This window comes from Mus pahari, chromosome 5 (assembly GCF_900095145.1).
Source record: "Mus pahari chromosome 5, PAHARI_EIJ_v1.1, whole genome shotgun sequence".
Taxonomy (NCBI): domain Eukaryota; kingdom Metazoa; phylum Chordata; class Mammalia; order Rodentia; family Muridae; genus Mus; species Mus pahari.
In genome coordinates this window covers 14,450,193-14,473,496 of record NC_034594.1, presented here as the reverse complement: position 1 = coordinate 14,473,496, position 23,304 = coordinate 14,450,193, and the positions used below count along the sequence as shown (strand labels likewise).

The following is a 23,304-nucleotide window of genomic DNA, read 5'->3' as shown; positions in this document are numbered from 1 at the left end:
CTGCTCTTCCCACGTCACGGGCTGCACCCACTTCGTCCTTGCTGTGAATCGTGGTTTCTGGGAGGACCGGCGGCGGAGGCCCTGGGCGCCGGGGCAGGGTCCCCCACCCAGGAGTCCCCGCCGGCTGCGACCGCGCCTGCCCTTGTTTGGCCGCGCGGCCTCGGGGGTGGAGAGCCGGGGAGGTGGGGGCGGTGCCGTCCGCGTCAGCGGCGCCCGCGGTGACGGCGACGTGCGGCTCGCGCCACTGCTGCCCGCGGACGCCGAGGACCCCCGGAGCTCATGGCCCAGGCGAAGATCAGCGCCAAGGCCCACGAGGGCCGCTTCTGCCGCTCGTCGTCCATGGCCGACCGCTCCAGCCGCCTGCTGGAGAGCCTGGACCAGCTGGAGCTCAGGTGAGGGCCGCGGGGGCGCGCACAGGGGCGAGCGCGGGCGGGGGCGCGCTCCGGGTGGGCTCCCCTCCCCCGGCCCGGCAGACCGGCGAGCGCGTGGGGCTTGCAGAACTTCCAGAATCTTCTGCGCGGCCCCACTCTGCCTTTAACTTTCCTGCTTCCAGGAGGGAGACAGCAGGTTGGTGTGGTCCCCCCCCTCACCCCACACTGGAGTAAGTTTCTTTGCCCCAGATCACTTCATAGTAACACAAGTGTAAGGGGGGGGGGATCCAGGACGGCCCCTCCCGGGGATCATCGAGAATCGGACTCATGCGGGACCCTGCGAGGTATGGAAGTTGGATACCATCCTTCATTCTCTCAGCCACGTGCAATGCCCTCTGCAGTCCGTCCGTGTTTGTTGTACATTTAGAAGACACCGCTGACACCTTGGAAGTGCCAGTCGCAGGCCTGAAAACACCAAAGGCAGGAGTCACACTCTTCCCTAAGATTCTGACACGGGGACAGCCTTGTCGTAAAATTTCTAACTCATGAATACTACTAGCAAATGCTGTGAACGCTTGGCTGGCTTTAACCACATGAGCCCTTATGTATCTGGTGGAAATGCTAACGTCTCCAAAGTTGTGCAAGTTTTGATCATGTGCCCGTGTTGTTCCATGAAAATCTTATCAAGATCCCCTGACACACGTTGTTCCCTAGTTTTCTCCGGGTTCTGCGTAAGCAGAAGACTATGATCCAAAATTATAAGAGTCTTCATCTCCCTCCACGCAGCCACCAAACACAGGGAAGTATGTCTGCACAGAAAAAAAAATATAAGCAGTGTTTGTTACGCGTGAGGCGCTCATTATTGTTACTATTAGGAGAAAACTTTCACTGTCTCTGAGTAGCCACAAGAGAAACCTGAACCCTATGTCCCCCAACCCGGAGGGAGACAAAGGGACCTGCGCTGAGAAAGAGGGCTCAGCTTTAAAGCCCCTCTGAAGAGAGGGGAATGTTTCCTTGTGCGAGGTAGGCTCTGACCTTTGACAGTATATTCCCAACTGCTCCGATTTTTTTCCTTGAAAGGGTTCAGGAAGTTGTGACTCCTCAAGCTGAGTCATTGTTCTGAACCTTTAGTTAACCGATCCTGTGTGCTGAATCCTACCTCTTCTCCTGGGGGCCTCTTGAAAGTCTGGGGTTTGCATAGATATTCTAATGTCTGATTACTATCAAAGGAATCCTGGCTACCCCACATAAGGCATTAAATTATGTTACTTATTAACAGTTGCTTGGAAGGGGGTTTATTTCTGTGTTTAATGGTTCAAGGCCTTTACCAGTAACTGCAGATTTCTGTAAGTCTTGTTTCTCCCTTAAAAACGTAATGCGCGCTTAGAAGTATGTCAGAAAGGGCAAAGAAATAGAAAGAGATGCTGCCTGGTAAGGTTTAGGGGCCCTTTTTAGAAGCCACCTGGACAGTGCCACAGAGCACGACACTATTCAAAATTAGACTTTTTAAATACGGGGACGATGCTCCTGTGACTTCCCCCTAGCTTTCTTACTGTATATATCTGAGGACAGCAGTGGACGGGGTACTACTGGGAGTCACTGGATCGTCGCCAGCGCGCAGCTTCCATTCAGGTGAATGGGTTCTGTGAACAGCAAAAGTCTGTTCTCTCGTGAGACTGAAACCACACCAAAGGCTTTCTGTCCTGCAGGATGCACTGACCTCTGGAGCGTCTAAAATGCTTTAAAATGTTTAGCCCTGTTTTGCAAGCTAGTAAAGGGTGCCATTGATTTTTAATGGCTTATATTATTACAATTAAAAATAGTTTTACATTAAAATATTCTTACATTAAAAAATTTTTTTTTACTACATCTCCTTTCCTGTGGTGCTTTCTCTAAAAAGATAATCCTGCCCTTTCCTGGTTTTCATGTCCAGTTCTATGGGGATTCTGCACTTGCTGAGGCTAAATACTGTCCTTTTTAGTGGTTATAAATAATCCATGTTAGCATCAGTCTGTAGGCTAGGCCGCGTGTCTCTGTGGGAGTTACCGTTATCTGTATTGTACAGATGAGAACTTGAAGCTCAGACAGATACAGTGTGCTTCAGAGCAGTGGACTTCGCCTAGGAACACAGGAAGACCGGCTGCTCAGGCCAACACCATTTGTCCTGCTCTTGAATATCACTTTTCAAACTGTCCAGCTGATACGTGAATGAATATGATTTTACTAAAGGAGGAGAAAATTGATTTAGCATTTGATTCAGTAAACGAAGACCTAGAACGTGCCAGTTATCAAGTAGCTGCTCGGGCTGGGGTTTGGACATTGGCCAAGGAGGGATAAATGATTGGCAGGTCTGGGAGGTGGGCTCTTGACACATCTCCCAAACCGATCCAGCCCGCAATGAGCAGCTCCTTTCCCATTCACTCAGCCAGGAAAAGGTGACTGCCAGCGGGAGCCAGGGAAATGGGCTGCCCGCCTGCTTTGGTTTCTTACTGTGTAAGGTTCCTGTTAGGATGCACCAGAGTTCCAGGACCCATGAAGCAAGTTGACACCATATTTAATTTGGAGCTACAGTCTGTAATTTAGAAAGAATCACTTTTGTGTACACTATAATTTCAATCTTATAAAGCCCCTGGGAGAGGAAGGCATTATCTTTTAGCAATGAGAGCGCTGGGCTGTGATGGGTCTTAATTGAAAGGATGTTTGTCTAGCATGTTCACAAGCCTGGGTTTGATTTCTGGCTCCAGAAAACCAGCATAGTGGTGCATGCCCATAGCCCAAATCCTAATTCATGAGGATTTGGTCATCCTGGGCTACGTAAGGAGTTCTGGGTCAGCCTGGGACACATGAGACCCTGTCTGGGGATAGGGGATAGGAAGAAAATGAGGGACTTGCCTTACTGGTTAGTGACAGTGAATGAAATACAAGCATTTTGATGACTGGGAAAACCAATTCCTGACAGTATCGGGATGCCCAGGGTCTCACATGGAGCCTGGTCTATGAGTTTAAGAACATGTTTTAGAAAAAGCCCCCTTCACATAAATCCACAGGCAGCCGCCTCCCTGTTAATGAAAGCACGCAATTTTGTCATTGCCAAATGAGCCCGTGTTCGTGACAGTACGTACAGATTGGCTGCCGCAAAGCCAGCGCGTGCTGACGTCATGGTATCGGTTGAATTTCTCAGTTCAGTCAGTCACCTTGTTAAACTTAAATCGTGCTTTGCTTTGTTCGGCCACAGCCGAGGTCTCCTTATCATTGGTGTCTGGGGGTGGGGGTGGGGTGGGGAGGGGGGAGGAAATTCCCGCAAAGTCAGCAGTAGTTCCTCACACGGCTGGTGGCTGGTTTGCAGTTTTGTGAGCTGCTGTTTAGGGACGACTGCCTGCACCTGACATTTTATACTTTCACCGCCACGGCAGGCTCAGGAGACACCTGCGGGCTGGGGACCAGGTGAGGGTGCTCCAGCTTTATGCTTGTGAAAATTCTTCCTACAATACCCTTGCCAAAGCCTGCTTAGGGTGATGTGGAATTTTCTAGAAGCTCCGCCCAGTCAGCTGCTTTGTGAGGATGTGTTCTTTCCCGGTTTGAACAGGTAACACATGCAGCTGGTCCCTGGATCCCAGTCCACACAGAACTGCCCCTTGCCAACTAGAGAAGAATCATCGCCTGAGTGTACTGTGTTTATATATGTCTATCCCAGCTACTTGAGAAGTGATAGAGAGGGAGGCAGGCAGTATTTAAGGATCAGTCACTAATTGCAAACTAATGGGAAAGCTACATAGGCAACTTTTTGTGAATCGAGTTTTTTGTTTTGTTTTGTTTTGTTTTTTGAGACAGGGTTTCTCTGTGTAGCCCTGGCTGTCCTGGAACTCACTCTGTAGACCAGGCTGGCCTTGAACTCAGAAATTCGCCTGCCTCTGCCCCCCAAGTGCTGGGATTAAAGGTGTGTGCCACCACGCCCGGCGTGAATCAAGTTTTGAGTACAGCAATAGCTGGTAATAAGTGCGACTGTTCTTAAACAAGCCAAGCAATGAAGAATGCTGACTTAGTAACCATGAAGCCCTAGGTCCCAACACCAGGACTAAACCAGGCATGGGATATGTTTGTAAAACCAGCACTAGAGGGTAGAAGCAGATGGAGCAGAGGTTCAAGTGTGTTCTGGGATACAGGAGGTCTTGTCTCAAAAAAGAAGAGGTAGGGTTGTGTGTGTGTGTGTGTGTGTGTGTGTGTGTGTGTAAAACAAAACAGTGTTCTCCTGGCTAGTTTTAAAGAAAAGAACACAAGTTACAGCCACGTAGGAAAAGGAACTCTCAGTTGTGAAAATGCCTCTATTAAGATCAAGCTGTAGGGGGCTGGAGAGATGGCTCAGCAGTTAAGAACAAGGGCTACTCTTCCTTAGGTCCTGAGTTCAATTCCCAGCAACCACATGGTAACTCACACCATCTGTAATGGGGTCTGATGCCCTCTTCTGGTATTTGGGTATACATGTGGGTAGAACACTCATACATAAAATAAATAAATAAGTAATTTTTTTTTTTAAAGATCAAGCTGTAGGCAAGATCTCGACTTCCTAACGCTGGAACCCTTTCATCCAGTTCCTCGTGTTGCGATGTGTCTGTCCCCCAACCACAGACCTGTAGTTTTGCTACTGTTATGAATTGTAATGTCAGTCTGTGTTCCCCAGTGGTCTTAAATGACCCCTGTGAAAGGGTTGTTTGATCCCCCAGAGGGGTTGTGATCCACAGGTTTAGACTGACTGTGTTTAAGAAACCCGTGCCTTGTGGATGGGGCCGTGCTTAGGCTGGGGGTCCTGGGTTCTATAAGATAGCAAGCTGAGCAAGCAAGGAGGCAACAGTCCTCGTGGCCCCTGCCTCAGCTCCCGCCTCCAGGTTCCTGCCCTGTGGTCTGATGTGATGAACTGTGATGTGGCAGAGTCCGGAAAATAAGCCTTTCCCTCCCCAGGTCGCTCTTGTTTATGGCGATGTACCACAGCAGTAGGAACTGGGACTAGGACAAGCTCCACAGGGAGGTATTAATCTCCTTAACAGAAAGGAGGGGGAAGCTTCGAACAGTCTTGCCCAGGGGAAAGTCTTTTAAAAGATCCTAAGTGTAAGGAAGACAGCTGTAAAAACAGCAAATGAAAGGCCCTTGGTAAATGTATAGATATATAGACAAGTGTATCCCACTGGCAACTTGCATTATGTATAAAGAACTCTTTCTGATGCCCTCCCCCGCCTGTCGCTTCCTTGCGTGTGTACGCACTTGTTCTCTCTCTCTCTCTCTCTGTATGTATATATATGTGTGTGTGTGTGTGTATATATGTATATATATACATACATAATGTATATGTGTATACACACACACACACACACACACACACACACATATATATATATATATATATATATATATATATATATATATGCCGGAGTGCTGGAGATCAAGCCCGAGGTTTTACAAACCGAAGTGCATTCTGTATGGCAAAGCTCTACCCCAGCTCAAAATAGTTTTTTATACACAGATAAACTTTCTCCCAAGTTGTGTCCTTTTTCATCTGTTGTGGTAGCTCCACAGACTCCCTGCCGTAACCGATTACTGTACACGAGCCCTTTTTAGAACAGCCCTCATCCCGCAGACATCTCACATTTAATACGAGTGTTAGAATGGAATCTGGTCTGTGAGCATCTGTGCATCATTTCTCTAAACAAGGGAGTCATAATTAGAGTTCCTAATTATAGACATCTCTCCCTCGTGCCAGCTGGGCCTCCTTCCTACCTACTGGGCCCATGTAGCTGCCAGAGGACAGTACTGTAATCCAGGGGAGTGGAGGGGGCTCTTGCCCTGCCTTACATTGTGGCCAGAGTTGTACATACAATCCTTGTCTGCTTTTACTTAGAGACAGGCTGTGAGTGTCACACCTAATAGCTACATGCTATTTTGGGGGTTGACAGGTGGGTGATGGGGATGAGAATGGAGGTCTTGGGGTTGATGCGAGCTAATAAAAGGTTGGTGAACCAGTTCCCTCCCTGGCCAGCGGTCTGGTTTGAATGCCTGCCCATGGCCTCACCTCTAGGGTCATCTGTCACTATTTCTCTACAAAAGCTGGAAATTCGGTCACTGTAACCTGTAGAAAAGTGACCTGGAAACAGAAATCTCTTAAATAGGTGAGATTTTTTTTTTCTTTTTTCTTTCCTTTCCTTTTCCTTTCTTCCTTCCTTTCTTTCTTTTTGGTTTTTTTGAGACAGGGTTTCTCTGTATAGCCCTGGCTGTCCTGGAATTCACTCAGTAGACCAGGCTGGCCTCGAACTCAGAAATCTACCTGCCTCTGCCTCCCAAGTGCTGGGATTAAAGGTGTGCACCACCACTGCCCTGCCCAGCTTTCTTTTGCTTTTCATGATTCAAACACCTTAGGTTTGTTCTCAGTGTGCAGTAATTGTGCGTGTGTGTGTGTGTGTGTGTGTGTGTGGTAATGAATAAAGTGTTCTATGGTACAATCAGGGTTTTATACCAAAATCTTTAAGAGGCTTTCCCTTTAAATTTGGGAAAAGGCAAAATCCCATCCCTGCAATTGTCTAGAATAGAACCAGAAGACATCAGTCAATGCTATAAAGAGACAACAATTGTATTAAAGACACAAAGTTTTTTTTAAAGATGGTATCATCATCTAGGAAGAAATGATAGACGGGGCAGGTCAACTGTTAGACTTTAATGCTATCGATGCTGCCAGCTGTAAGCTGAGCCAGCCAAAACAGCATGTCTCCAGCAGTAATAATTGACCGAGTTGTAATTACAATTTTCTGCAACGAAATCCACAAGGTCTCTAGAGCACTCAGAAATCCATAAGGCTTCAGTGAAGAATATTTAAAAGCTAATAAAGAATCTATAAAACTGGAGAAAATGAGGGCTGGAGAGATGGCTCAGTGGTTAGGAACACTGACTGGGAAATCCTGTTGCAAAACAATAGCAGTAATAACAGCAGCAGCAGCAGCAGCAGCAACAGGGTTTGAGAGGTGGCTCAGTGGTTAAGAGCACTGGTCGCTGTTGTAGAGGGTCCATCACAACCATCCATACCCAGTTCCAGGGGAGTCAGCGCCCTCTTCTGCCCTCTGCGGGCACATACACAACACACTTGCATGCAGCCAAAGTACTCAGGCAATAACAGCAAACCTGTAAGTAAATCGGGGCTCCCTTAGCTGGGTAGGCTAACATATGTGGGTCATCCCAGGGGCTTGCGGCTGAAACAGAGCACAGGGCCTGGTCATAGAGTTCTGAGTTTATCTTAGGGGTGGGGGGCGGTATCTCCGGTGAGGGTCAACTTCAACAAAGCTCACAGGACAGATGATTAGAGATTATCGTGTCTGACCAGTAAGGAGTCAATGTGTTGACCATGCAGACTCCAGCTCAAGTCACTGAAGTGAGCGTGAGTGGCCATCTCTGAGTGGTCAGAGTGAAGAGAATCAGAAGCTCTACACATGACAGTGCAGCACGGATCCCCAGGAACCGGGTGTTTCTGAAGAGTAAGCCGGAAAGAGTGGGACAGATCGAGAGTGGGAGAGAGAGAGAGAGAGAGAGAGAGAGAGAGAGAGAGAGAGAGAGAGAGCGCTACAAATTCAAAATCCAAATGTACTAATAGAGATTTTTAAAGAACAAATCCACATAAATGAGCATTGAGTCTAATGATGCCCCGAGCAAGAAACAGCTGAGCACACAGCCAGAGAGAGTGACTGCTGCCTACTGCCCAAGCACCAAGGCAGGAGGATTGCTGCGAGTTCTGGGCCTGCCTTTGACAGAACAGTACCACCCAGGGAAGAAACTGTTTTAAAGTAATGCCATTCACTTGTTTTCTTTCTGAGACAAGGTTTCTCTGTGTAGCCCTGGCTGCCCTAGCATTCTCTCCGTAGACTGGGGTGGCCCCCAAACTCGGAGGTCTACCTTCCTGGGATTAAAGGCGAGTCTTATCTTGCCTGGCAACTAAGAAATACATTTTTAAAAGTGTTCTTGCTGTCCTTTAAACTTGAGCTGACTGAGATGGCAGCTGAGGACAATTAACAATAAGGACACTGTCCCTATAACAACTGTTTTGTTTTGCCAACTCACACAGGGTGGAAGCTTTGAGAGACGCAGCTACGGCTGTTGAACAGGAGAAAGAAGTCCTTCTGGAGATGATCCACAGCATCCAGAACAGCCAGGACATGAGGCAGATTAGCGATGGTGAGAGCTGTTTCCAGAGGGGCCTTAGAGGCCCAGGGAGTCTGTGCTGTGCGTGAGTCAGGCCTTGCCTGACTTTGGGTGTGCCTAGCCCAGCTCAGCAGTAACAGCAGCTGGGGTGCAGCTGCAGCTGTGGGTCCTCTGTCCGTCGGTCCGCTGTCGTCGGTGGTCTTCCCTTCAGTGCTCCCCCCACAGTGGAAGGGATGGTGGGAGAAGCCGTGTGAGCACCAGCAGGGTGGGCAGGTAGCTCAGCCCCGCAGCTCACCTCAGGAACACAGTTTTTTTTTTTTTTTACAAGGTCCTGACTGCAGGTACAGTAAAAGCGGAGGGACTAGGTAAAAGTACAGACTAATCGAGGTATCTAAGGCAAGGCCAGCAAATGCATTGTCACAGTCATCTGAGCAGTATGGCAGCCCGGAGACAGTGAGCTAGAGAGCTGCAGAGATAAGCAGCTAAATTCCCAGATCCAAAATGCTGTCCATCCACAATGGGTCCTGCCTAGCCTGTCTACTTATCATTGTGGTCAAAGATCAACGACTAAGAGAGTTCTGGAACTGGAAAAGACAGGAGTTGTTGACAGTTTTGTGGTAAATCTTGAGATTTATTTATTATATGTAAGTACACTGTAGCTGTCTTCAGACACCCCAGAAGAGGGCATCAGATCTCATTAGGGATGGTTGTGAGCCACCACGTGGTTGCTGGGATTTGAACTCGGGAAGAGCAGTCAGTGCTTTTAACCGCTGAGCCATCTCACCAGTCCCCTGTGTAAATCTTGAAATGTTACCAGAGTTCATGGCTGCCACAGCTTCCAGTCGCTGGCCAAGGTCAGCTTGAGTGTGGCTGCTGGGGAGGAGGAGGAGGACTTGCTGAGGAGCCCACTGGCCCTCCACTCCCATTGTTCTTTCTCATCTGGCAGTGGGTGGTGTATTCTGATGAACATGCACATGCTATAGGCCACGTCGATCCCCCCGTGTCCCCGCCCCCGCCGTGAGCCCTAGCCATCCTGGCTGACCTCTGCTTGCTCGGAATTTGCTTGGCTCTTCCCAGCTGCCCATGCCTCTGCCTTCTGTGGACATACAGACTCAGGGTGATCTCTGGCCCTAACTGTGTGGGGACTTTCGGGGAAGGAGTTCTCTGCTCTATAATCTAACACTTCCTCAGTTATGCTGATATGCCGTCGTACCTTTGGCTTTTACCTTTAGAAAAATTCACAGGAGTGCTTACAGAAACTAGAGATAGTGCGAGTGCATGCTATGGCATTGCTGACGTGGGAAGTTTCTGCCTCATACTGACTGATGTTTCGTGTCTAGGAGAAAGAGAGGAACTAAACCTGACTGCCAACCGTCTGATGGGCCGGACCCTCACGGTTGAGGTCTCGGTGGAAACGATCCGAAACCCCCAGCAGGAGGAATCCTTAAAGCACGCCACGAAGATTATAGACGAGGTGGTCAGTAAGTTCCTGGATGACCTGGGGAATGCCAAGAGCCACTTAATGTCACTTTACAGTGCCTGCTCATCGGAGGTGCCACCTGGGCCGGTGGACCAGAAGTTTCAATCGATAGTCATCGGTTGCGCTCTTGAGGATCAGAAGAAAATCAAGAGGCGATTGGAGACGCTGCTGAGGAACATTGACAACTCTGACAAGGCCATTAAACTACTAGAGCATGCTAAAGGAGCTGGCTGCAAAAGCCTGCAAAACACAGACGGCAAGTTTAATTAGCCTTCGAACTCACCGGCCCTTACAAAAGATGTAGAAAAGAAAATGACTATTTTCAATAGCTAGGTCTCTATGTTAGGCATAACCACTTAATTGATGTTGGTAATTATTTCAGATGGGGAAGTATTCCAGTGTCAGCAGACACTCAGCAGACACAGGTAACACTTAACACTACAAGTATTTCAGTCACCTACTTTGAAGTTTTGGACAGTGTTCCCGTCTTGAACTGGACTCTAGCACTATATATTTAACTTCTGAAGATGCACACATAGTGTGTGGTGGGGAATAAGAAAGTGAGGGAGGAGCAGCAACAGTACCACTGCCCTTTCCTTGACTTCAGCACAGAGCACCCAGCCCCTGGAGCAGTGCACTCACTACACAGTGTGAACAGAACACCCAGTCCCTGGAGCAGTGCACTCACATCACAGTGTGAACAGAACACCCAGCCCCTGGAGCAGTGCACTCACACCACAGTGTGAACAGAACACCCAGCCCTGGAGTGGTGCACTCACACCATAGTGTGAACAGAACACCCAGCCCTGGAGCAGTACACTCACACCAGTGTGAACAGAACACCCAGCCCTGGAGCAGTGCATTCACACCACAGTGAACAGGACACCCAGCCCCTGGAACAGTGTACTCACAGCAGTGTGAACCGAGCACCCAGTCCCTAGAGCAGTGTATTCACACCTTGGTGTGAACAGAACACCCAGCCCTTGAGTAGTACACTCACAGCACACAGTGTGCCTAGAAGGATAAACACATCATACCTTTACCCTGTATGTTCTCCATGTTTTGGGCATCTGTTTTCTCTATGCATATGCATCTCATACCATGTATTTTTAGGTATGTATGGAAGCATAACAAATGTGAGGGGCCCACCTTCATTTTACCACTGTGAAGCTCCGCCCCCACCCTGTATTCTGCAGGGCACCCCTCCAGGGCCAGCACTGACCACCTTCTTAATATGCTGCCTTGAGCTCGCGCGCACAGTGGGAGCTCTTACCCAACCTCTTCCCTGTGGGCAGTTGGATGGTTTCAATTTGTTGCTGTGACTACAACATACTTATGTCCGCTGAGCTTTATTCTGTCCTTGGTCTTTTTTGTATAAAATTCCATTAATGGGTTCATTAGGCCAAAGGATATATACATTTTCATGGCCTAGAAACATATTTCTAAGTTTTTATAAGTTATATCAGTTTGTACTGTCTTCAGTGATTAAAAGAATCCATTTCGCTGAACTTATAGCATTGGGCATTATTTTTCTACCGTCAGACACAAAGCCTTCTATTTAATGGGTACTTGTTTCCTAAGAAGGCTGGCCAGCGTGGTCATCTTTCTGAGTTCTAATTAAAGGTAAATATGCTGCTGACGCACCAAGCCCTCAGCTACTGTGACCTGCTACTTATATGGACTGTCATACTCCCTGCAGACATTACTGAGCTGAACTCCCTGTCCCCAAGTGCTAAGGTAGCCTCTAGGGAAAGCTATTACCACTTGAGGCCAGCAGGCTTGATGCCTGTCGCCAGAGGCTCACTGGTAAGATATTTTCTGTCACCTGGTTCTTCACCAGCTTCTTAAACTGTAAAAGCAAGCAAACAAACAAACAAACAAAAACCACATTTTAAAAAAGTATACCCATTTCCCGTAGGTTCTCAAATGTCAGCGTCTGATTCCTTTGCACCCTGGTAAAATATGCCCACCTCACTCAGTCCGTACCCACCAGAGCCTCCATCACAGTCTGGCCACCTCCTTGACCTTTGTATTCCCTATGTGTGTGTGTGTGTTGGTGGTGTGTGTGTGTGTTGGTGGTGTGTGTGTGTTGGTGGTGTGTGGGTGTGTTGGTGGTGTGTGTGTGTTGGTGGTGTGTGTGTGTTGGTGGTGTGTGTTTGTGTGTTGGTGGTGTGCACACCCAGAGACCAGAAGAAGGCATGCAGTACCCTAGAGCTGGAGTTACAGGCAGTTGTGAGTTGCCCCAAGTGATGCACTAGGACAGCCCTTGTGCTAGCCCCACAAGGTTCTGCTTCCCAAGACCCCTCTACCCTCGCTCTTACAAAGCAGCTTTCTGCCTTTGCCTTCTGTAGTGTGGGTGCTTACAGGACCTACAAGAGATGCTGGGAGCAGCCTATGCACACTCATCAACTAAAGGCAGAGTGGTCCTTAGGCTTCTGGGTCCTCATGCTGTCAAACAGGAGCCAGGGGTGGCTCGGGCCACAGTGGGGAAGACGCTAGGCTGAATCACACACACACCCACACAGAGTGGAGGTCGGTCCATGTCCTCATTAAAGTGTTTAGATTTGGGCTGGTGAGATGGCTCAGTGGGTAAGAGCACCCGACTGCTCTGCCGAAGGTCCTGAGTTCAAATCCCAGCAACCACATGGTGGCTCACGACCACCCGTAACCAGATCTGACACCCTCTTCTAGAGTGTCTGAAGACAGCTACCGTGTACTTACATATAATAAATAAATAAATCTTTAAAGTGTTTAGACTTCACCCTAGAAGTGATACTCATGGGTATGATGGTACAGGCCTTTAATCTCACTCAGCACTTGGGAGGCAGAAACAGGCAGACCTATACTGAGTTCAAGGTCAGCCTGGTCTACATAGTGAGTTCCAGGCTAGTCAGGGCTCCATAGTGAGAGAGGTGGTCAACTCTTGTGGAGTTTCATTTTTCATTATTTTCTTTTATGAGCCTGGGTGTTTTACCTGAATGTAGGCCTATGTCTTTGGAAAACACTGATCCCCTAGGACTGACGTTACAGACAGTTGTGAGCCATCAGGTGAGTTCAGGGACTCAAACCTGGCTCCTCTGCAAGGCAGCCAGTATGCTTACCACTGAGCCATCTCTCCAGCCCGAGTATGCTTAACCACTGAGCCATCTCTCCAGCCCGAGTTCCATTTTGAAACTGGAAAAACAGCAAAGAATTTACCAGGCACCATTATTACAGCAACAGAATATCTGATGAACTGAAAGCACAGAGGGATCTGAATGTCACGATTGTTTTTAAAAAAAAAACAAACCAATTTATTTTAATTTATGAGTACACTGTGGTGGCTTCTTCAGAAACATCAGAAGAGGGCACTGGATCCCATTACAGATGGTTGTGAGCCACCATATGGTTGCTGGGAATTGAACTCAGGGCTTCTGGAAGAGCAGTCAGTGCTCTTAACCACTGAGCCATCTCTCCAGCCCACATGATTGATCATTTTCAAATGACTGAACCTGACAAATGCTGATGCATCTCAAGTCCGTCTATATGATGCTATTAGGAGAGCTGAGCAACACAAGTCCCCATGCATGCAAAATGAGGTAGGAACAGCTGCAGATTTGGAGGCATTAGCAACGGGGACATGAGTGAGTTTAAACTTAGTTTGCTCCTACAAGGAAATGAGATGAGCTGCACAGAGCAGAATGTTCTGCAGAGACGATGGTGTGAGCAGCCAATGCACCTTTTGACCAGCAGGGGGTGCACGGTTGATCTTGCCCATAGGTGATGCTGCTTTTGAGTGAGGTGTAAATGATGGTGGCTGAGCCAGGTGTCTGACACAATGAACTAAGCTCTATGTTATTTTACACCAGAAGGCAGAATAGTAGTGTGGGAGACTCAAGGCTTCAAAACAAGAACATGACTCTTTTAACAACTAGTAGTGAAAGTAAGTGTTTGTAGCAAAACCACTTAAAGCAGGACTCTATTAGGTGACACTAACTGGTGCCCAGACTGTGAGCATATTCGTGCTCAAAGTAGCTCCGTGGGACATGTTTCTAGGATATTCAGATGTTTGCAGGAGTCACATCTGCTTATTTATGAATGAAAGCTCTCATGCTGGTGAACTCCGTAGCCAACGATGGCCTCGCACTGCCCCACACCTGGCACCCCTTTCTGAGCCTTCCACCCCACTCTGCTGGCTCACATCACACACACCACACACAATTCATTCTAGCTTTGAAATGTTTTATTTTTTAGGTTATTGGAATTCAACTTTGTGGAAATTTTAGACAAGTAGTACATTTTTAAATTAACCCCAAAGGCGTTAAGTACCACTCAATAGGAAAACATACAAGTAGTTTTCTATTTGGAATTACAAAAGCATTATTTATTAGTAACAAAAATATAGAAGGGGTTAAGTTTTTCCTTTGACCCAAAGATTTTATTTTGAAAATACCATTTATCAACATCCTACTATAGATATTTCAAGAGACAACAGAAAAGTGGCAGTAACCAAGACTCTTGCGGCCGAATCATTCTGCCATCTGGGCACTGGCTACCTGGGCATTTCAGACCCTGCTGGGTTTTTTTTTTTTTTTTTTAACTTGTGTGTAGACAGCTTCATTAGTAGGACAGATTTTTCAGCTTTGTATGTGAAACTCTTAAGAGCCACACCATGTTCGTAGTAACTGTTAGTGTGACTAAAGCCACCCGCTCACCTAAGGCTATGGAAGCCAAGCTCTGCCCTTGTGGGCTGCAGGGAACCCACAAATCTGAGGTGCTCCCAGCGCACTCACTGCAGCCACCAGAATCCTCCAGAGGCAAGCCACGTCTCAGATCACAAGAGCACTTCCAGTGCAACATCAGGTTCTAAGGCCAGCTCCTCATCCCGAATCCTCAGAAAGACCCCAGTCCCTAGTGGACGGCACAGTAGGGCCACACCTGCGTTCTCAGCTCTGCCAAGACAAATCAGGAGCATCTGCCCACTTCACTCGGCAGGGAAGGGCTCACACGCCCTCTCTGTAGTAGTGCTAGCTGGAAACCCAAGTCTCCATGTGTACGGTCACCTTGAGTGGATGAGGAGAAACAGTTCAACCTGCCTTTATTTGAACTGCCATATATGGGCTGTTTTATATACTATTTCCTTCTTAGGCAGAGACTGGCAGAAACCCGAGGAACTCTCAGCTATGTGCCCGACACTAAAAACTGGTGACACTTCAAAAAAGTTACCTAGAGCACAAAGATCTGGTGGCCTGGAGTCTGTAAATGTTACAGTCACAGAAGAAACCAATAATGTGACCTTTGAGGGTTTCAGAATTGAATATATTGATAAATTAATATTACTTGTGGCTGATTTTAGACCTTTTAAAATTAGGTAGAAAATACAGTAATGCAAAGTAAAAATCCAAATATGTAACAAATGCTCCCATAAAAAATGGATAAAACAAAACACATAAACTTCCGTTACAAATATTAAGGAAGGGGTGGGGTTTAGCTCAGTGGCAGAGCACTTCCCTGGGTTCAGTCCTCAGCTCTGGGAGAGGGAGGGGGCGGGGAGACAAAATAACAAATAGTAAGGAAACTGCAGCCAGAGACATTCCACACACCTTTTTTTTTTTAACCATGCATTTAGTGGCTATGAATAAAGCTACAATGTTCTATAAGGAATGAATTTTCTGTCAATGCCATTAAAAGGGTCAACTAGTTTGCTAACAAATTTACTTTGTGCAAAAACTGAGGAGTCTTTGTTTGAAGAGAAAAATCACGTCTCACAGCAGGCACCACTGTGAGGAACCAAGTCCCCCACCTTACCCTGCACCAGGGGTGCTAACAGCTGACCACACAGATGGTCCTGACTGCTTGGGATGCCCGATGGGAAAAGCAAACATGTGGACCACCATAGAGCGAGGGCGCTCGGCGACCTCTGTGTTCACAACAGGAATCTGTGCTGGGCAGGATGGGGTGGTACGCCAAGGGTAAACTTAAAAATGACAAGAGAAATAAACTATTTATATATTTTAGTTTAAAAAAAAAAGGAAAAAGGACTTCATAGCACATGTTCCAAGAAATATCACTTTTATACAGTTCAAAGTCACATGAAAACCAGGACTGTGGAAGCGGGTTATTGATACTTTAAAAATAAAGTGACTGATTAAGGATGAGTTTTTAATAGAATTCATGATATATGTCTTTGGTAGGCTGTGTCCAGCTCGCAAGGTTCCCACCTTCACTTACATACTGGGTCATTTCTTTACATATGCTTCTTACCAATCGCTCTTGATAAGGTGCCACGTGAACCAAAGGCCACAGAAAAATTTTAGCAATAGTGGTAAAATGCTGTACTAAGTGTGTAAACAAAAGGATGCCTTAGAGTTGCAGGGCTTCAGCTTTGTGATGAGGACCAAAGACCATCATCACTCTGCAAAGATGGTTCCCTTCACCTTGGGAGTTCAGGGTTTGGTCTCAGGTCAGCAGGCAGAAGCTGGTGTGCACGCATTCCACAGGGCCTTCTGAGTGGCTACAGGCTGCGGTGTGAACCGGGCACAAGCTCCCTGTGCTTACAGTGGCTATGGAGAAGGCTCTGGAAGAATCCCAGGAGGGACAGGTCCTAGCAGTCAGACCTTTACATTCCTGTCACCTACCTGTTGGAGAGGAAACTGCCTCTACAAGTTGTCATAAATACAAATTCGAATAGGAAAGTTCTGTAAAAATTAGCGGTAGTGTTTGGCACACGGTACACTTGGGTCCAAGTTTGTTCTGTAAAGTATGTCCCGATGCCTCAGATGAGAACAGAAGCATACACAATGGTTGTAGGAGCGAACTGACTAGAATCTGCATCCCCTTTCCCAGGGCACAGGCCTTCTGCCCAAGCCAGGAGTCTGCATGCACACCCCCACAGTCCGTATGTCACGGATATTGCACGAGTACCTCTGACCACACACACACACCGTGGCAGACTGACAAGTCTGGGTTTCCCTTCTGTATGTTCTTAAGTATTCAGACCAAACATTCCAGAAAAGCTCGACGCCCGAGTCAGAACAACGCTTGCCATCCCTCACGGTCCATCAGGGTACATTGGTTACCGACGTAGTTAGTCATGTTGTTTTTGTTTTCAGAATTTAAAATTCAGCCAAACCTGTTTTTGACATTTCCTCTGTTGTTCATTCAAAAACAGGAGAAGCCTCGTCTAAGGTAAAAAAACTAGAGTGAGTCCACGGAGCAGTAATTCTCCAGCAGAGGGCGCCATCTACATTCTGAGAAGCACAGCAGAGCAACATTACAATGTCAGCTTTCAGAGCATGGTGAGAGGCCCACCGACACACGCGGGACACACCCCGCACATGGTGCCCTTAACTGCACGGTGCAATTCAGCTTTCTCCTCCCTGACACAGTTTAGGGTATACTACAGCTGCTGAAAGGATTTCTGGTTTTCTTGGTCCTTTGTTTGTTAGGTCTAAGGTTGATGACATCTCCACCATTAAGGGAACTTGAATTCTGGCCCAAGTGACTTCCGACGGATGCATTAAAGACACCTGTTTAAATCGAGGAAAGAACAGTGACTGATCCTTCTCCAAGTCACCTGTCGTGTTATCATTTATTAGTAAAGTGAGACCGAGAACGCAGTGCCCCTGTTATTTGTTTCTTACCGGACTAGAACAGAGCCACCCTAAGCATGCAGGCCAGCTCCCTATCAGAGCTGCTATGGCCGACTGCTAACCATCTCCAGGAACTCTGCATCCTGAGGCTAAAACACCATACACCAAATTGGCCGACAGGTAGAGTGACCAGTAGTGAGAGGGGAAGCTATCATATCTGCGCCTTGACATGTGCTGTGCACACAACAGAACCGCTAACTCATGAACTGCCGAGCATCAAGATCCACAAAACCCTGCCACAGGCACCATCAAGGAAACAGACGCCAGGCCAGTCGCTGCCCATGGGAAGTTGCAGTCTAACAGATGATGTGCAGTATACCAGCAAGTGGTACTACACAACAGTGTATCATCTTGTTCTGGTTTCTGGAGACAAGGTTTTTTTGTGTAGCTTAGCCTCATCTTGCCGTCAGTATGCCTAAGCAAAACGTACTGTGTTCAACACCCAAGAGACCACAGACCGGAGGATGGTCAAAGGCAGATCTAATTGCACAGCTCTTAAAAAAGGAAGAAGTGCATACAAAAGCTGGGAGTGCACACCTCACTGTGCCCCGCCTCGTGTGTCCAGTGAGCCTCTGAGGCGAAGATAGCATCAAACAACATCACTACTGTGTGGAGTGAAAACTCAGAACAAATCCCTTTTTAAAGAGAGAGCCTATACTCACTGAGCTCAGTAATCATGATTTGAATAAATTTAACTCCGATTTCTTACAGAAATGAGCTGGTTACACATTTTAAACAGTACGTGCACAACAGTACATGGAGGGCCGGGTCAACGCTCGGGCTGGGGTCCCACACACTTACCAATTTTGTTACTACTTGAATGTGTCTGCTCTGGATCTTCGGTTATTTGTTCTTTGAGTTTCTGTAGGTGTTTCTCAGCCAAATATTTAAAAACTAGAAAACACACACACACACAGTCAGTATGACTATGCAAGTAAGTCTATTTTCAGATTGCAATATTTATACTTTCTAAATTAATTTTAAATTACATTAAGAGAAAAGACTATGATTTAGTTAAAATTCAGCTTTTAGAAATTATTTGAGGGCTGGAAAGATGGCTCAGCAGTTAAGAGCACTGACTGCTCTTGCAAAGGTCCTGAGTTCAAATCCCAGCAACCATATGGTGGATCACAACCACCTGTAAAGAGATCTGACACCCTCTTCTGGTGTGTCTGAAGACAGCTACAGTGTACTTACATATAACAATAAATAAATATTAAAAAAATAAGGAAGAAATTATTTGAGCAGTCCCTGAGAAGTGCAGTGGAGTGCCCAGCGGAGAGAGCCAGTGCACTGTACACCCCTCCCCACCCCTGGCTCTGCTGTCTGAGAAGTGGAATGATGCTGAACACATAGCCACACTACCCTGACCCAGCCTCTTGCTTTGGAGACAAGGCCCAAGCTGGCCTGAATTCCCGCCTGTACTTCCTAAGTGCTAGAACTATGGGCACGCACCCACCACACCCTGCTTCAACTAGTTCAGTCTTGAAAGACACATTCATTTTCTTTAGATGAAGAAGGTGCACGAATAAAGAACCTAATGACCATCCAGCTGTAATCTAAACATGAAGATTCCAGAATGAGGAAGTCCTCAACACTGTCTTCAATCTCTTATTCACAGGGTTTATCTGTGTAGCCCTGGCTGTCCTGGAACTCACACTGTAGACCAGGCTGGCCTCAAACCCAAGATTCACTTGCCTCTGCCTCCCAAGTGCTGGGATCGAAGGCGTGTGCCACCAGCCTCTGACTAACTTTACTTTCTTAAACTAGAAAATAGTGAAGAGATGTTACTGCCTGGTGGAGTTTCTACTATGGCAAAATAATAAAACAATCTGGTAACTTCTAAAAGTTATGCATGAGGAATACGTAGATTATATGTATAATGTGTCTTTCAGTTGGTTATTTACCCTGTGTGCACCAGTGAGTGGAAGGTGGGAAACCACGCTCCTTCCCTCTCTCCTCCCACTGGATTGCAGGGTTGGACACCTGCCTGCTGGTGCCTTGCTGGACACAGCTTAGGCTTAAGAGTTTATGAAACAAAGGCTGGCAAAGAGGAGCCCACTATAACCTCAGGAGAGGAAATGGTAAATAACCACAAACATTACTGACTCATTAGGGAGCCCTGGACAGAACACCTTCAAAATTAATATCATGTGGCAGGAAGAAAATTTTGTTCTCAGATTGTTTTGAAATCCAATTTCTAAGCACAATGAAAATACCATTTTAAAAACAACCCAGACTTCTGTGGCAGTAATTACCTTCGCTCACGTTCAGATCCTCCTGCACGGACGTCCGGTAGAACCTCAGCTTTAGTCTTTTGGCCAGTCCCTCAGCTTCCTCACTACACAGCAACCAGAAACAAAGCAGGGAAGGCGCCGTTGAGAGCTCTCCTAAGTCACCTTGCACTGTGTCTGAGTGTCCCGAGGGGCAGAGTGGGGGAGGAGGAGTAATGGGAGGCAGAGGGGGAATGGAGAGGTAATAGCTGCATGGAAGGGTAATGGGAGCAGAGGGTGAAGGGGTGACAGGTGGCGGGTGGAGGGGTGCGATGTGTTTTTGGAAGAAGTGTGACGTTGCTCCCCCTTAACTAAAATGGAAAGGAAGCTGAGTGGCTAGCACCTGAGCAGGCCCTGCCTCTCTCTGCAATGTCCTTGTGGGCAACCACCAATCATCTATAACAGTTGTGAACAAAATGCCTATCTACAAGTCACACAACAATTATACATTACTTTTCTCTAGAAAATATCTTAAACTGGGTCTGGGGTCCCAGCTTAGTTGGTATTAGTGCCTGAATGACATCACAGGTAGACAGAAGGGTCAAAGTTTCAAGGTCATCCTCAGTTACTCTGGAATACAGGAGCTCATGCTAAGAAACTATTTACCTTTAGCAGCATTTGAATCAGCACACTGTAAGCTACTTATCTTCTTCTTCTTCCTGCCAAAGCCCAGTGAGTACATCAGTGGCCATGCTGGGGACAGACTTCTATTTTCATGAGGACTGTAGGTGACTCCCTGTGACCCCAGACTCCTGATTTGCATTCCTTGGGTAGCTCTCCCAACCAATAAGAGACATCGGAGAGGTCATCGAAGTCATTACGGTTCCTCTCGAGGGAATGGCTGCCATTTTATAAGAATATGAGAACATCAAATAGCCCTAAAGAAGGCTGAATGAGGGACTGGTGAGATGGGTCAGTGGGTAAGAGCACCCGGCTGCTCTTTCGAAGGTCTGGAGTTCAAATCCCAGCAACCACATGGTGGCTCATAACCATCTGTAACAAGATCTGACGCCCTCTTCTGGAGTGTCTGAAGACAGCTACAGTATACTTACATATAATAAATAAATAAAATCTAAAAAAAAAAAAAAAAAAAAGGCTGAGTGAGTGAGCCACCTCAGAGCAGACCCTCCTCCAGGTGTGCAGACAGGAAGATAGGACCAGCACGTACGAGGCTGAGGCTGGATGGGTCTGAGTTCACCTGATAGGGAATGAGTTTGTGCCCAGCCTGGGCCACAGAGCCAGACACACACTCTCAACAGGCAAAGCAACAGAGAGTAAGAGAAAGAAAAGTTAAGCAAGGGGTTCAGAGCTAGCAAACGGCCAAGGAAGGATAAATATGTACAGGTAAAAATCTGGATGATTAACTTCCAGAAATGTTTGAGGGAATCCAGAGATGACTCCATGGTTAAAAAGACAGCTTGCTGCACAGCCATGCAGACCACTAGGTCAAATGCAAGCACCCAGCTAAGCAGTGGGTACGGTCTCATACACACCTCAAAGGCCATGGCTGTCGGGTGTGGGTTATGGAGGCAGGAGACACACGGGGGCTTGCTAATTATAAGTCTTGTTTTTTTTTTTTTTTAAAGGCTAGCAGTGGTCTCCGTGTTGATGAGAAGCCCTGCCTCAAATAACACCCCCCCTCCTCTCTTATGCACACTTATAACACCCCCCCTCTCATGCACATTTAATTTTCTAAATTGAGCTAACAGTTCTGAGAACACAAAACTTGCTTAATGCTACTCATACAGAGATCTACTTACTACAAACATTAAAACAACCAGATAAGCTTTGCTCTCTTCTTTCCCTTTTTAAATTAATTTTTAAAAAATTGGCCCTTCCTATGTAGCCCAGGCTGGCCCAAAACTTGGGCAGCCCTATCTATCTCAGCCTCCAGAGTGCTGGGATCTAGCTGTGCACAGCAGCCCCACCTACAGTCCCCTGTGGCAGCAGACTGTTACGTCTACCACAGAAAGAACTTCAGGACAAGTCAGTATGAGAAATGCTTTAATACAGATTTAAGCTAGGGGAGTAGGGGATAGTCACAGAGGCTAGGAAGAACAGGAAAGAGAGATGGGCAGGCGGGCAAGAAGGCCAAGACATCTTACTTTTTGATGCACGAGTCATCCAGCAGATCGATCTTGTTCTGTACCAGCGCGGTTGGTATGTCTCCAACCTCCGCTACTACTTTTTCTCTCCAGCTGGAAATTGCTTCAAAAGATTCCCTGTCTGTGGTAGAAAACACAAGCACACAAGCCTGGGCTCCTGCAAGGTCACAAAAGGAAACTGTCACCAGACTGACAAAGCGACTGTGTGCGGGGCACGGACAAAGACAACTTTCACTTAGGACGGAGGAGTCCACTGGACCGATAGTGAACACGTTTTAACAATCTCCCTAGACTTCAGTTAATGTACTTGCAAATTAAAAAGCACAGGACGTTATGAAGAACAAGTGGTTCAAGCGTCAAAGTTAACTCTAACTGAACAGGTTATAGTTAAACATTATAAAACACGGCTTAATTCCAGCCGGAAGGCAGAATGGACAGAAAGTGAAGTGGGAATGGGAGGCTTTTATTGAAAGCCTCACAGTGAGATTGGTAGTCGGCTTACAGCACACAGCTCAGGAAGACTCAGTGTCCTTGAGAAACAAAGGACCGAGGAAAACCCAGCCTCCTTCCTGCTGGTCGGTAGGTGACAGAATGGGCAGAGACCAAGGGACTGTCAGGACAGAGGAAAATGTAATGTTGATGCAACAGATGAGGTGACCTGGGAGTAACTAAGCAACTGGCGGACACTGGCCAGCAAACACTGGGATAGGCCAGCTCCCGCCTGTGCTCGCTTCCCTGGGGACAGCTGCAGAGACCCATTCTGTGCTGGTCACCAACTAGACACCACCCGCAGCAGGTTCCTTTTTTTGTGTATCTAAGGGATTTTGTTTTTATTTGTGTCTTCTTGGTTCTGCAGGCCTTGGGTTTCTTAGGGCATTCCCAGGAGGATCTGGTAAATCCTTGAGCCTCCCTAGACAGCTCTACAAGGTTCTTTAAAGGGACTGGACCCTTTTCCTACAGTGATAATTAGCTTCTCTATTCAATACAGTAGTAGCCTCAAGCTGTTGAAACACTCCAAGTTCCCCCTTCCCTAACACCCTCCCCCTTCTACTTTTTCCTAGGACACAAATAAATCACTGGGGCTGGAGGTGGGGCTCAAGGAGAGACTTGTACCTTTCACGGGCAACTAGCATAATAAAAACTCTCTATAGAGCCAGAGGAGGAATCTCAGTCAGCGCAGAGACACCACTTGTGGTGTTTACTCTCACTGGCAACAGCTCCTCTGCTAGAGGTCCCTGCCTCATCCAGGCTGGATTTTTTTTTTTTTTTTTT

The 23,304-nt window shown here is 47.1% G+C and overlaps 2 protein-coding genes across 2 annotated transcripts in view; one reads left to right on the top strand and one right to left on the bottom strand.

Annotated features, from left to right (window-relative positions):
- Nucleotides 1-228: 228 nt before the first annotated feature.
- Nucleotides 229-11,509, top strand: Bag2 (BCL2 associated athanogene 2). Its single transcript, XM_021198977.2, has 3 exons — nucleotides 229-392; nucleotides 8,467-8,576; nucleotides 9,884-11,509. Exons 1-3 carry the CDS (start codon nucleotides 280-282, stop codon nucleotides 10,291-10,293), a joined length of 633 nt encoding a protein of 210 aa, XP_021054636.1. The 5' UTR covers nucleotides 229-279; the 3' UTR covers nucleotides 10,294-11,509.
- Nucleotides 11,510-16,001: 4,492 nt separating this feature from the next.
- Nucleotides 16,002-23,304, bottom strand: part of Rab23 (RAB23, member RAS oncogene family) — a 19,951-nt gene continuing 12,648 nt past the window's right edge. Inside the window, exons 5-8 of the mRNA XM_021197969.1 lie at nucleotides 22,033-22,189; nucleotides 19,913-19,995; nucleotides 18,456-18,548; nucleotides 16,002-17,531 (exon numbers count right to left, since the gene is read on the bottom strand). Of these exons, the coding sequence (XP_021053628.1) occupies nucleotides 17,392-17,531; nucleotides 18,456-18,548; nucleotides 19,913-19,995; nucleotides 22,033-22,189 (473 nt within the window). The 3' untranslated portion in view covers nucleotides 16,002-17,391. The remainder of the gene's footprint in view (nucleotides 17,532-18,455; nucleotides 18,549-19,912; nucleotides 19,996-22,032; nucleotides 22,190-23,304) is intronic.

Coding starts and splice junctions, on each gene's coding strand:
- Bag2 (XM_021198977.2), top strand. CDS start 280: ATGGCCCAGGCGAAGATCAGCGCCAAGGCCCACGAGGGCCGCTTCTGC. Junction 393..8,466: donor CTGGACCAGCTGGAGCTCAG/GTGAGGGCCGCG, acceptor CAACTCACACAG/GGTGGAAGCTTTGAGAGACG. Junction 8,577..9,883: donor CATGAGGCAGATTAGCGATG/GTGAGAGCTGTT, acceptor TTTCGTGTCTAG/GAGAAAGAGAGGAACTAAAC.